The sequence below is a fragment of the Neocloeon triangulifer genome, unplaced genomic scaffold (genome assembly GCF_031216515.1).
Source record: "Neocloeon triangulifer isolate White Clay Creek 2 clone unplaced genomic scaffold, ASM3121651v1 ptg000012l, whole genome shotgun sequence".
NCBI lineage: Eukaryota > Metazoa > Arthropoda > Insecta > Ephemeroptera > Baetidae > Neocloeon > Neocloeon triangulifer.
The window spans coordinates 7,992,031-8,005,124 of record NW_026775554.1 but is presented as its reverse complement, the minus strand read 5'-3'; the positions used below and the strand labels follow the sequence as shown (position 1 = coordinate 8,005,124).

The 13,094-nt window shown below is 35.7% G+C and overlaps 2 protein-coding genes across 7 annotated transcripts in view; one reads left to right on the top strand and one right to left on the bottom strand.

Moving 5' to 3' along the window:
- Nucleotides 1-223: 223 nt before the first annotated feature.
- LOC132196474 (protein D3-like) lies at nt 224-1,696 on the top strand. 3 transcript variants are annotated; one of them, XM_059619159.1, is made up of 5 exons: nt 224-355; nt 486-629; nt 691-814; nt 992-1,129; nt 1,246-1,696. In XM_059619159.1, the coding sequence occupies exons 2-5, from the start codon at nt 486-488 to the stop codon at nt 1,461-1,463; spliced, it is 624 nt and encodes a 207-aa protein (XP_059475142.1). In that variant the 5' UTR covers nt 224-355; the 3' UTR covers nt 1,464-1,696. The 3 variants fall into 3 exon arrangements, with proteins under 3 accessions (XP_059475142.1, XP_059475141.1, XP_059475140.1); XM_059619158.1 differs by having other exon boundaries at nt 268-379; XM_059619157.1 differs by lacking the exon at nt 224-355 and having other exon boundaries at nt 386-629.
- A 67-nt stretch (nt 1,697-1,763) lies between these two features.
- The window catches only part of LOC132196470 (alpha-1,6-mannosyl-glycoprotein 2-beta-N-acetylglucosaminyltransferase), an 18,459-nt gene continuing 7,128 nt past the window's right edge, over nt 1,764-13,094 (bottom strand). For 2 of the 4 annotated variants that reach the window (XM_059619148.1, XM_059619147.1), the window contains exons 3-10: nt 5,601-5,650; nt 4,956-5,410; nt 4,389-4,630; nt 3,967-4,112; nt 3,758-3,918; nt 3,554-3,655; nt 2,833-3,047; nt 1,764-2,775 (exon numbers count right to left, since the gene is read on the bottom strand). In XM_059619148.1, coding sequence (XP_059475131.1) covers nt 2,547-2,775; nt 2,833-3,047; nt 3,554-3,655; nt 3,758-3,918; nt 3,967-4,112; nt 4,389-4,630; nt 4,956-5,410; nt 5,601-5,607 — 1,557 coding nt within the window. In that variant the 5' untranslated portion in view covers nt 5,608-5,650 and the 3' untranslated portion in view covers nt 1,764-2,546. Of the gene's footprint in view, nt 2,776-2,832; nt 3,048-3,553; nt 3,656-3,757; nt 3,919-3,966; nt 4,113-4,388; nt 4,631-4,955; nt 5,411-5,600; nt 5,651-7,375; nt 7,520-13,094 lie in introns of those variants that run through there. The other 2 variants (XM_059619149.1, XM_059619150.1) reach the window with 2 other exon arrangements.

Below are 13,094 nucleotides of genomic sequence, written 5' to 3'. Positions count from 1 at the left end.
GAGACGTGATTGGCTCTGCAGAATAGATGGCGACGTTCCATTGGTTAACGGGGGCATTTAAATGCACAACAACAACTCTAACGTAAAAGACTTTTTTTCCGGTAAATTACGGATTTCTGACTGAATATCACTCCAACCTTTTGTCAGAAATTATAAAAACCAACTGAAATTTTATTAATGCAAATTTTTATCAAAATTATAGGAGAGATATTATGAAAATACAAGATTTTTTTATTCTCATAGATAAGTGTTTGAATTTTGAAAATTTCGCGCGCGTTTGTATGCAAATGAGACAGACGAGGAGCAACTGGAAGGAGTTAACCTTGTAAATTTAATTTTATTCAACAAAATTACGGTACATCAGCTAGATTTTTACTTGGTAACGTTCCGGGAGAGTTGCTCTTCCGACCTTTCAGTCGCCTTTCGTCATTCAAAGTGACATAATGAAACTAAAACGCATTTTCGGCATTTTTGTTTGCGCACAGATGGTTCTAGGCGTTTTCGGCGGAGCCGGCAGACAAGTGATCTCAAACGTGGTCAAAAGGTCGGTTTCTACCCTTGCCAGAAGCATGGAACAGCACGGAGTTGTCCCAGACGTCATCGACGTGGCTCCCACTGAAGTTGCTCAGGTAAAAATTAATATTTCTTGTTGTAAAATTCAGAATTATATTCAATTTAATAAAACCTTAGGTATCATACGACAGTGGTGTAACAGTCAACGAGGGCAATGAACTCACTCCTACCCAGGTCAAGAACATCCCTACCGTCAATTGGAATGCTGAGAAGGGTGCCCTGTACACTGTCTGCATGACTGGTAATATCCTCTCACCACAAACAAATATCATTTTTTTTCTTTTTAATCTTGAATCTTTCATATGTACAAATCTGACTGACAAGTTATTTTTAAATGATTTCTATCACTTTTAATTTTTATTTATTTATTTATTTTGGAGAAGAATTTATGTAAATTTCATAAAACAATTTTTTACAGATCCTGATGCACCCAGCCGTGCTGAGCCAAAGTTCCGTGAGTGGCACCACTGGCTGGTCGGGAATGTCCCCGAAACCAAAATTGCCGAGGGCGAGACCCTCTCCGAGTATGTTGGCTCTGGACCTCCGCAAGGAACTGGTATGCATACATCCTTCTAGTTCATAAACATCCTTAAATTAAACAAATAAAAGTAGCCTTGGTTAACAAGAGCTGACTATTTGCTTATTATTTAATTTGTAAACTCTCTTTTGCAGGCTTGCACAGATATGTTTTCCTTATCTTCAAACAGTCTGGCAGTTTGACCTTTGATGAGCCTCGCCTGACCAACCGCTCTGGCGACAACCGTGGTAAGTTCTCCATCCGCAACTTTGCCAAAAAGTACAACCTGGGCAACCCTGTGGCTGGAAACTTCTACCAGGCCCAGTGGGACGATTACGTCCCCAAGCTCTATGAGCAGCTCAGTGGCAAATAAGCCCAAAACGTCAAGTACAATTAATGAATTAATTGAAAGAAAAGAGGCAGCACTTCCCAGATTCCTATTGTAGGTTTTTATAGCTTTTAGATAAATTGCCTCTTTAAAAATGCACTATATGATGTAAAAAAATCTGGACGAAATCCTATTATTTTTGCTCTTAGATGAAATTATTCCGGATTTGCCATTATAAATAAATAAATATAAAAAGGTTATTTTTCAATTCCTTACAATCCCTCCAATTGTTTTTGTTGTTGATGATCATGGTAAGGGTTTTTGTAGAAATTAAAAAAGTGAATGCACAGTATACAAGTGGCACACCATTTACTTATTGTATCAAGTTTTTGCATAAAGCAAAATACAAGGATAGCAACACTGACAAGAAAGTTATTATTGTAAGAGTATTTTTCACTCTTGCTCAATCACTGATTATGACAAGTCATTGAAAATATTTTCCACAAATTGCTTTCTCCAAATATCTAAAAATATCAGCATCCTGGAGATTGCTAACTACACTTATTTACAAAATCCTATCAATCACTCATTCATATATAGAAGAAAGCCATGCATGAACCGGAATTTTAAGTTCAGATCATAAAAATCACAATAAATTGGTCTTGCCAACTGCGTTTTTTTTTTTTTGACAAGGACTCCTATGAAGAGTAAGTAAATTAAGGATGTGGTTTGACTAGAGCGACAACAGGAAATGACGACAACATTAAGAAAGCATGTAGAAATAATGAAATATTTGTGCACTCATAAAAATGACAAAACAATAACATACAATTTTTGTGCGACAAACACATACAATTAAATTTGAGCGGTCGTAATATAAATCAACAAAATCACAAAATATTACTCACAATTGACTCAATCAAGACATTTTAGGCATTAGGCAGCAAATTAATGTCTTTATGTAAAATAGAATGTGTAGCTTTGAAATAATTTTCGCCTCAAGTTAGAGTCAAGCAAAATAAGTCAACCGCTGGTTAACATATCTACTTGAATTTTGGCATCTAATTAGGCTCAAATCTCCTGTCCGCGCGCACACATTTATATCGACTTGCCACGAACTTAATGACCCTAGTTGAGTACAAAGTCTTTTACCGTCATGTTGTAACACAACTGGTGGTCTCTCTTGTCACCCCACCCACCGTTGCCCTTGCGCAGGGGCTTCTGCTTCTTCAAGTTGGCCGGTATGGTGAGAGTCAAGTGGGACGGGAAGAGATGCTTTTTGGCATTTTTCAGCACCTTCAGCACTTTGCTTATTGCAGCAGTCGACTCACAGTTTGTCTTCTTGTGGTGTACTCCGCTTTAGAGAAAATCAAAGATTTAAGCTGGAAATATTTTGAAATAAAAGAGGGCTTACCACTCCCCAACGTGGAAAACCCTGGGTCCTCGCATGACTAGTGCAAACAACTTGTGAGAAATGCAGTTTTGCGAGACCTGCTGAAGACTCCAGTCCCAGTTGTAGTCATCAAAATCGCAAAAGTACTTAGCGCACTTGCGAATTTCTCGCCACGTTGTCCGGTTGAAGGCCATGCCCATGTTGTGCTTGCTACTTACCCACGGAGTGACCTCCGCCTGTAGAGTTCATTTTAAAAATTAGTGATAACTATTTAGTATGGAATTCAAAAAGTCTCTTATATAAAAAAACAGGATGTTAAATATGTATTTATGCAGAATTTTGATATTTTAATTTCAGTGAATTTTAAATGCTTTCTTCTCATATGAAATTATAAATTGTAATTTGTCAATAAATCTAGATTTTTCTGAAAACTAATTTCGAAGGCACTCTTAGGATGAAAAGTTTCCTAATAAAAGTTACTCGCAGAGGGAGTCAAAGATATTAATAATTTTTCCACAAAATATGGAAACAAAAAATTGCTGAAAAAAAAAGAAGGCGTGAGTGTGGAATTAAAGAATCAAGCAAAATGAAAATTTAATTCTGGAAGCAAGGAAATGAAAAGCGTGTATTAAAATAATCAAAGCATACATTTGTGCACAAATAAAAAGGCAAAATCGTAAAATGATCTAAACTCATGAACTTCATGCAAATTCAGAAATGCTTTCAGAAAGAGGTTAGTGACCTTCTGGTACTGCTGATAGAGAGTGGGCAATATTTCAAAGTTCCAGGATGGAGGAATGTTAGAGGTGCTGATACCCAAACGCTTGGCTTTGGCAGCTTCTTTCTGTAAATTTTGCACACACCCAAATCCACATGTTAGAAATGCGTACAAAAGCTCTGGAGTGATTTTGAAAATGCACAAAGCAAGCCACAAAAAGAGACTCACGTTTTTGGAATCACCGTAGTAATTGTAAGTCTTAAGGTAGGTTCCTAACGAGAGAATGTTGCATTTATCGCAGTGAATGGCCGTTGCCTTTTTCATAAGTCTTAGCGCTTCAATAAAGTCTTCAGCCACGTAGTGGTCCTCCTCCAGGAAGAGCACAAGCCCTGAGAGAAATAGTTATTTTGGGAAAAAGGAGATCAATGAAAGCAAACCTGTGTGGTTTTTGGTGACCTCCAAATGGTCAAACACCCTATTTGCCTTCCACCACCAGTGGTGCTTTGTTTGTGTGAACTTTGCCTCCCTGTAGTGCCCATACAGATCTGGATGATCTGCATTGATACATTTGATTTTCTGCGCCCTGGAATTAATTGTTAAGCTTTAGGAGTGCCGGAAGTTCAGAAAATTAGAAATTATTTTAATTCTCTCACTCTATATTTGCAACATTTTTGATCGTAATTTTTAATGAACATCATTTTGATAATTTCTTATCAATTATGTTAATTGATATATCTAAGAATTTTTATTTGTTAATCACAAATTCTTAAAAAATGATCTACAATAAGAAATAAACACACTCACACTAACGAATTGACAACAGTATAATATTTAATTTTCTAATTATTTAAATACTTACTGCTCTTTCTTGATATTTCTTGGACAGTCACTAAGACTTTCGCCAGGGAACTCTTTTGGATGAGTCTGGATGGAATAAGGGTAGAAAATCTGCATCACTTTGCAAAAGTCTATCGAGTGCACCAGTTCGTTGATCTCAGGGTCAAAAAAGTCGTGACTTATAACCAGCAGTACATTCTCAATGCCTTTTGCCTGGGCCAAACTAACAATCAAGTGCCGCAGATATGTGATTCTTGTGTGGACCTATATTGAGGGCAAGCTGATTAAATACGGTGAACTTTTGAACTGCAAATAATTAATAAAAGAGACGAAAAACAAAAACAGAATAGAGTGAAGAACATCGTCCAGAGTTTAAAAGTAGCTCAACTCAATAGAGATTATTTTCTCACTGTTAGAATAAATAATAAAGAAATAATTTAGTGCCTCACAAATTTTTAAATAAAACTTTTCCTTAAAAAATTATACAGTGTATAAAATCGATGTTAATTTGTGTAACCTCAATTTTTAATAAATAAAAAATTTTTAAATGTTTAATTAAATTGGGTATATTATTGATTTATTAACAAACCTGCACAACAATGACTAGAGAATCATTATGCAGTGGACCGAAGGTGTCCTCGTTGAGCACCACCTGGTAACGGTTGTACTGCTCGATGGCCTGTTTGATCATGGATGTATTGAAGTGCGGCGGCGCCACGTCGGTGCCATTCTGAGTGCTGTTTCTGCCCAGCAGGAACTTGTGCAGGTGAACTGGAAGGACATTGAGGAATTGCTGCAGCGTGTTTTCGGCCTCCGGAGTGGAGACGACGCCTGGCTTTGTGGAGCCAGAGGTGCTGCTGCTCAGGTTGGCCATGTGCAGCTGCAGCCAGAGGAAGGTGACGATGAAGATGAACACAGCCGTTCTGATGCAGGAGGCGCTTCGGCGGCTACGGGCACCCCGGGAGGGTGGCAGCATCTGGTGCAGTTGCCCCACCAAACCCTCCTCGGCCAGCAACGGGGGCGTCGTCCGAGACCCTCGGTTTCCTGTGACAAGTTCAATAATTATGTATTTTTCTTTATTAAGATTTTTTTTTATTAAGTGACATTTTTAAACCAAAAACAAACCTTCATTACTTTATAAGCTTCCTTTATGATATAACAATTCAATTGAATTCAAACTGAAATATTTAAGCAAATAATCATAGTTATAAATTTATTTAAATCCATTTCTCACCTCTCATTTTGATTCTTACGCGATTGCCTCCTCTTCTTTAGACACCATTACTGCAACAAAAACAAGAAAGTCAAAGTTGAAAAATTTTAATTCAATATTATCTAATGCTTTTTTTTTAAGTTTAAGCTAAATTCTCGCTAGTGGTATCTGGTGTGGCGTATTGATATAGTTTATGAATCCAATATAGTGGTATTTTTCCGCGTTTCTCTTCTAACAATTGACTATTTTTCAATATTGATATAGTATTTTGTTGCGAAAAATTGGACAAATATAAAATACTAAAAAAAATAAGAAATCAATTTTTTGGGTACAAATAAATTCCCACTTGCGCAGCATTAAAAAAGACCAATATACATTATGTCAATAGACAAAAAATCGCATATTCAAAATAATAAACAAAAAATTGATTTTTTTTATGAAAAGTAAAATTGATATTGGAGGATTTCAAAATTTTTGCCCAAATATTTTTTCAAGAAGCATGGTAGCACAAATTTTACAAATTGAATGTAAATATCAGCTTCACAGCAAAGTGTCTTCTCATGCTGCACCCAACCACTAGCCGATCCAAAATTTTTCACGCAAACTTTGTGATGATGTAGTTTTTTCTTTTTAAATTTTAAGTTTGAGAAACTTAAATTGGTGAAAACGTACTAATCTCACGGAATCAAGCTTAAGTGAAGAACTGCTTGCAAGAACGAGTCCCCTTATAAGAGAGTATAAAAGGAGCAGCGTCCCTCTAAATTTCACAACAGCAAGGTTTTTTTTTATCTTTTTAGGTTCCGATTCCTTGGAAGAAAGGTATTGTTTATCTTCTGGCAATCTTAATCCATATCAAGAAGTTTTTAATTTTTCTTTTCGCCTCGACGTTTTGGAAGTTCACACCTTTATTTAAGGACAATATAGATTTGACATACAAGATTAACAGAATTAATACAACTTGGGTTTATAATAGCCGCTATTAAAAAGCGGCAGAGGTTGAATTAGGGAGGGCCATTAGACCAAAACCCGAGTCAAAATTGCATTACGCAATGAAATTATGGAATTAGTATGCTCCGAGTGGAGGCGCGTGTCTCGCACGCTTAATTTAGTGCAGAGCCGCATTATCATTGGGCTGCGTGGGCGGCAATATTACACCCGGGGGGATGCATGGGAATCAAGTCCGTCACTCTGGTTGCACTCACTCAACTAACACTGGAGCAGCCAGCTGCCCTAATTATGTATAATTAAGCCTCAAGCATGACGTAAATAAAATGGGGCGCTGCACAGACCCAGCAAGCTGAAAAGTGTATGCAGAGTTTGTCGGCGCGCGCTATCGCGACTGCGATCTTGGTGCATGCGGCTCATATACAAGCTCCAGTCCAGCAAATATTGCAGAAGTAATGTGTCTCGCCGCGCACCCTAAATACATAATTTACGAGCTCGTGCAAAACGAGTTTGAGAAAAATTCAGTGGTTCTCGATACATATCATTTGGGACATTCGTTTGTTTGTTTTGGTTCGTTTGTATTGTTGACACCATAGATCACAAGCCAAAACGAAATTTTCTTATATTCTGGAGGTTTCAGTTCAAAAAGCGTCTGTATTTTAATTTTTTTTTTTAATTTAAAACAATAAACTTCATGGTAATGCCACTTTAGTATGGATAAAACAGTAAAATTAGGTGTGTCACTTTTGTTTTACAATTTTCAGCATTTCAAGAATTACTAATTGTAAACGGAGCGTGTGCTTCCTGCAAATTTTCAAAATATCCTAATCAGCAAAGTTCATATTACTCACCACCACCGCAATGAATACAAAGCTCTGATTCAACTTTTGAATCCTAAATCCGAGTCTCACTGTGCAAGCTTAGCCAGGGTTTTGAATTTGGTTTTAAGCAGGCTCATTAATTAACGGCGAGAGCAGCTTTGAAGTCGGCGAGCAATGAATAGGCCGATCACGCAGTGCGCACACACATGTAATAATAATAGTAATCAACAAAGCGCGAGGACATACATATCAGAATGGATATCGAGCGGTGCTGCCGCCACATCAAAGGAATGCGCCAGAGATGATGCGGGTGAGCAAGTGGGACGATCAAACCTCCCTGCCAAGGACGGGATTGTAAAGGTTTTGCGCGACAAAGGGCAGAGGAACCACGCCGGCGAGGCAAATCGCAATTCAGCAAATTCCACAGTTCCTTTATTTCTGCGTCAAAATAAATATTCATAATGCTTTGGAACAATTTATTCTTTTTGCTTCCATCGATTGGTGAAATGTATTTTTAGGGTGGCAGTGATAAATTATTTTGTAAGCGAGGCTGCAAGAGAGATAAGATTGGTCATGGCGCTGGGTTAAAAAAAAGGGTTCGTGACGCATCCGCGCCTTAATTTGCATTGATTTGCAGTTAGGAGGCAGGAAAAGAAGGCATTGGGACAATTCATCATTTTCAATTGAGGTAATTAAACAAAAACTAAAATTATAACTTTTTATTCAAATTGCGCATCTGCCCAAAATTGATCCACATTTTATTCTGCTTTTGATTGCTCAGAAATTGAAAGTAAAAATAACTTTTGTATTATTCCACGCTACAAATAGGACGACAGAATTTTTAAATATATAAAAAAAATGAAGAGAGACTATCGAATTTTGTGAGGAAGTAAAAAGCGATAAAAAGCTGATAATAATTCTTAGTACAGAAAAAAAAATGAAACAGTTGCTAAACCACAGAAAAACCAGCCAGATTGAGAGTTAATTTTACTCACATTATCGTTTATTGTCACTACAACTTATTTCCAATCACAGGAAGCGCTGTGCGATTGCCGGAATTTGTCCAGAAATTGGATGGATTTTTTGACTATAACTCGCCGCCAAATAATTATCTAAATTATATATATTTTAAAACTAGAAATTATAGGCTGAGATTTTCATTATTTGTTATATTTATTACCAAAAATTATTGTAGAAATAAATAATATCCTAAAAGATGCACTTGTTTCTTCTCATTATATAATAATGTAAGATTTATTCTTCGTGCCCAAACTCTTAAGAAAAAATTAACTATACGCAGAGACGGTGTATGACACAAATATAAAACAAAAATTCTGTTGAGCAGATTTTTATTACGATAAGTACTCTGATAAAAAAAATTATTTGACCATTTCTTTCCAATGATAATATAAAACCCATTCTGCTGCGTGGGGTTTTGGAGTTATTTGTTTTTTCAAAGGAAAAAAGCAAGAAATCTGCTGTTCATGTTCCACCTACGGGATGCAGCCATAATTCATGAGTTTTGAATTATTTTAATGAGGATAATTTGCAATCTCTGCTTTGAAGCAGTTTTAATGTGGTGTGATCGTTTTTTAATAGTGTGAAGTGTGAATTTCGCGTCACCCAGCATGTCGACCGTTTTGGCAGACCTTTGATAGGTCTTTCTGCTCATTATTTTTCAATTAGTTTTTTCATGACTTGATTGGAATAAAAAATTAGAGCAATTTATTCATAATTTACAAAAAAAATATTTTTAAAGCAAATTGTTGCAGTCACATTTTTTTTGTAAATAAATTTTGCAGGTAATTTTCCATTTTTTTTTATGATTTATGATCACTACAAGATTATTTACTAAAATAGCAAGTTATTTGATTTTTTGAAGAAAAAATGTTTTTTTTTTATTCGCTAAATAGTGTTTTTAAAATAAAAAAATCTATTAATTATTTTTAAAGCTATTCTGTCTTTTAGTTATTAAAACAGCTGTTTTTTTTTTAATTTCGCATTAGAGTGAAGGAAATTTTACAAAAACATTCTTCAACAATCGACAGAGATTAGCTCCCAGATTCACTCCAGGAAAAATCAGCAGGAAATTATGCAAAAAAATTACTTTTCTGATACTTAACTTTGTGAAAAACAAAATTTTATTACACAATTGTTAAATTTTAGAATTTAAAAAAGGGCGTATAAACTTACAGACTATGGAGATGAAAGCAATCCAAAAGTTTTTATGTGAATCTCACAAGCAAAGTTTGCATCAGTCCACGAGGACGACAGAACGCAAAATGCGGCAACCGGCGCACTTTTATTGCACAATTTCACATGATGATGTATTTCGCGCCACCACTACTCCATCAAAATTGGCCTAGCTCTCACAGCCCGAAGGAAGGGATCGGCTAATTCTCATACACGTGCTCTTAATTATCGTACGGTGACATAATGAGCGGCGAGAGCAGGGATGAGATGCACATAATGACGTGTAGTGGGAAGTGCGAGAGATCATTGTCGCGGCAGCAGCGACTTGTCGAAAATAGAATGCGAGCTTTCTCGCCGCGTACTTTCTTTCGTTGGCAGAAACAATGTGCATGTTTAACATTTTGCGGCAATCAGGGAAAAGGTTGGCAGGAAATTCAGACAAAGGATATTTGAATAGAATCACTGCATTCCTGTAATGCACAGGTTAATACACATCATGCTGTCTGATCACCTTCCTCCTTCCGATTTTTCAGCGCAAGGACGTTTAAAAAATTAAAAAGCGCTATTATTCGCAGAGTAAAAAATTGATCAGAAAAAGAATATGCCATTATTTGTAATTATTCAACAGTTTTTTTCTTTTTATTGAAATTGGCGGGCCTCAAAATTAATATTAAATTCAATTTACACCAAATTTTCTACTTTGTCCTTGTAAATTACAGCAGAACATTATTTTTTAGTAAATTAAAATTCATGCTTTTTGTAGCATAATCTAAATGTAGTTTTCACCACAAACAGGTCTTTGCTAACTGCGTAATTGATACCATCCCTTTGAAATTAAATCAGCTTGTATATCCCTAGGTGTATTACTATAACATTGCATATATGGTCTTTATTGAAAACTCAATTGAGTACAACTTTCAACTTACATCTTAGAAGGTTAAAATTAAGATTCACAATTTATTTTATCAGTTTGCGCGACAGGGTTTCCAAAGTTTTTCACTTATTTTTAGAATAGTCATTAATGCTAAGCACTCGGTGGTTGCACTCAGCCAGATGATATTGGGTGCATTTCTCACCGCATAGCAAACACACGCATGAATCACTTTCCTCGAAACACTGTTGGCGCTCGGAACTATTGCTACAGATTTGATTATGAAAGCCGTGCATGGCAAAGCGACAAAACACATGTCTTTTATCAAACAAGGGTTGTTTCCATACATCATTTCTCATTGCCGGCGTGTCATTGAATTTCACATTAAACCTATTTTCATGTTCAGAATTATAGCTCTCAAGGAACTTGACATAATTACCCGTCTCCGGGAGATCGTATTTTTCTTTCAAATCGGTAACAAACAATTTCTCATCGACTAATTTGTACACATAGGTGTTTTTGTTGTATTTTGAAACTCCCATTACTATCTTAAAATATCGAGATTTCACTTTTTCTAGTTCTTCAAAATCTTTTTCCCTGAGATGTTGCCAAATAATTTCAATACCGTAAGAGGCCATCGGGGCAAATTTCAAATTAAACAATTTTTTCGCACAATCAATAGACAATTTTCTCAAATCTCCATACATATTCATCGCAGTTAGCGCATTTTCCTTTCTCCGTGCAATATGTTCAGTGAAATCTCTACCTGATCTTTGGAAGTAAATTCCTAAGTATGGGAAGTTTTTTACATATTCTATTTCATGGCCGTCAATCACTATTTTATCGTCCTTTGCATATTTCCCCTTTCCTCCTGTTGTGAATTTCATCATTTTTGTTTTTGAATAGTTAGGTTTCAAATAGTTTTCTTTAGCATATTCTACAAATTTGTTCATGACTGCTTCAATTTTCTTAACATCGTTACTAATAAACACCATGTCATCTGCATAGAAATAAAAGTCTACTCCTTCGATTGTTTGAAATATTTTCACAATATCATAGATATATATGTTAAAGAGGAGGGGACTCGAATTCATTCCTTGCTTGAATCCATTTGACTCAACAAAAGGCTCAGATTGAGATATTCCATCATTAATACTAATAAAATCTAAGTCTAAAAATTCGGCCAGTAAACTCAATTCCGTTTTGGACAATTTCTTTTGATTTATAATTTTTTGCAGCAGTATTTTTCTATTTGACAAGTCAAATGCTTTTGTGAGATCAATAAAAATAGCATACATCTTTGTGCCTTTTTTATTAACGGTTTCGATAATTTTTGATTGCAATTTCTGTGCCGCCTCGAGAGTTGACTTGCCAGGCATGAAACCGTATTGCTCCTCGGGTATTATGTTTTTAAATTTTTCCATTATTCTCCTGCTCAGAATTTTGTCAAGTAGTTTACATAATGTGTTGCTGAGGCAAATTCCTCTATATGAGTTACAGTCATTAACACTTCCTTTATTTTTGTACAAAAGTTTCATTGTGGAATATTTCCATTGCTTCGGAATTTTTCCCAAGGTCAGACATTTATTGAAAAATTTGTTGAAAAGTGGAAGCATGAATTGAACAAGGGATTTAATATTTTCATTTGTAATGAGGTCTGGGCCAGGAGCCTTTTTGTTTTTCAGATTTTTCACTGCCCAGAGAATTTCCGCGTCGAAAATTGGTTCGCAGGAAATTTCTTCATCATAATGGTTTAAGAGCGATTTTAGGTTTAAACTATCATCTCCTTGAAAGTTTTCACAGTTGAGTATTTTTGTCATGTGTTTAATCCAGTCTTCGAGGTCAATGGGGTTTTGTATTTTATCAATTATTTCGACTGGCTGTTTTAGGAAGCGGTAAGCTTCTTGTTCTGCCTCAAATATTATTTTTTCTTCTTGTTTCTTATTAAATGTGAGTTTTTTACTTTTTAGCAGAATTTTGTAATCTTTCTTAACATCCAGCAGTCTTTTCAGTAGGAATTCATTTCTGAAATTTGACATTAGGAGTGAGTGATAGATATGAACAAGGTCCCTTCTTTTCAGAAAGCATTCGCAATCAAACCATGGTTTACTTATTCTATTATTTTTGCGAGGGACCTGTTTTGATTTTTGAACTATGTCCAGAATGTGTAGATAAAAGGCTTCAACATTGTCATTATCGATCAAAGTATTTAAATTGACATAGTCATTATTAACTAGGAATTCAAGTCTCTCTAAATCAATTTTATATACTGGTTTTGCTTTATTTTCAGAGATTTTTGGTTGCTGTGAAGTAGAGTTGGAAATTGAGGCGGCACATGTCACCGGGTGGTGTTTCTTTTCTATTTCTCCTTTCACTTGAAATTCTTTTTTAGAGACAAAGTGGTTAGCAAAGATCAGATCAATTACACTGCCTCTCCAACCCGGGTGACCGTGTGTTGGCAAATTTAGATCATTGAACAATGAGAATCCATTTTTCTCCATTTTTTCGGTTAAGTACTTAGTTTTGCAATCATAATTTGTGGTTAATTTTTCAACACGACAGTTGAAATCCCCGAGAAGCAGAACTGGTTTATTATTACAATTTCTAATTTTCAGTAGAGTCATTTCTAAGTTATCTGAGAATTCATCCAGGTCATAACTTGGATGGAAGTAACACAAAACAATC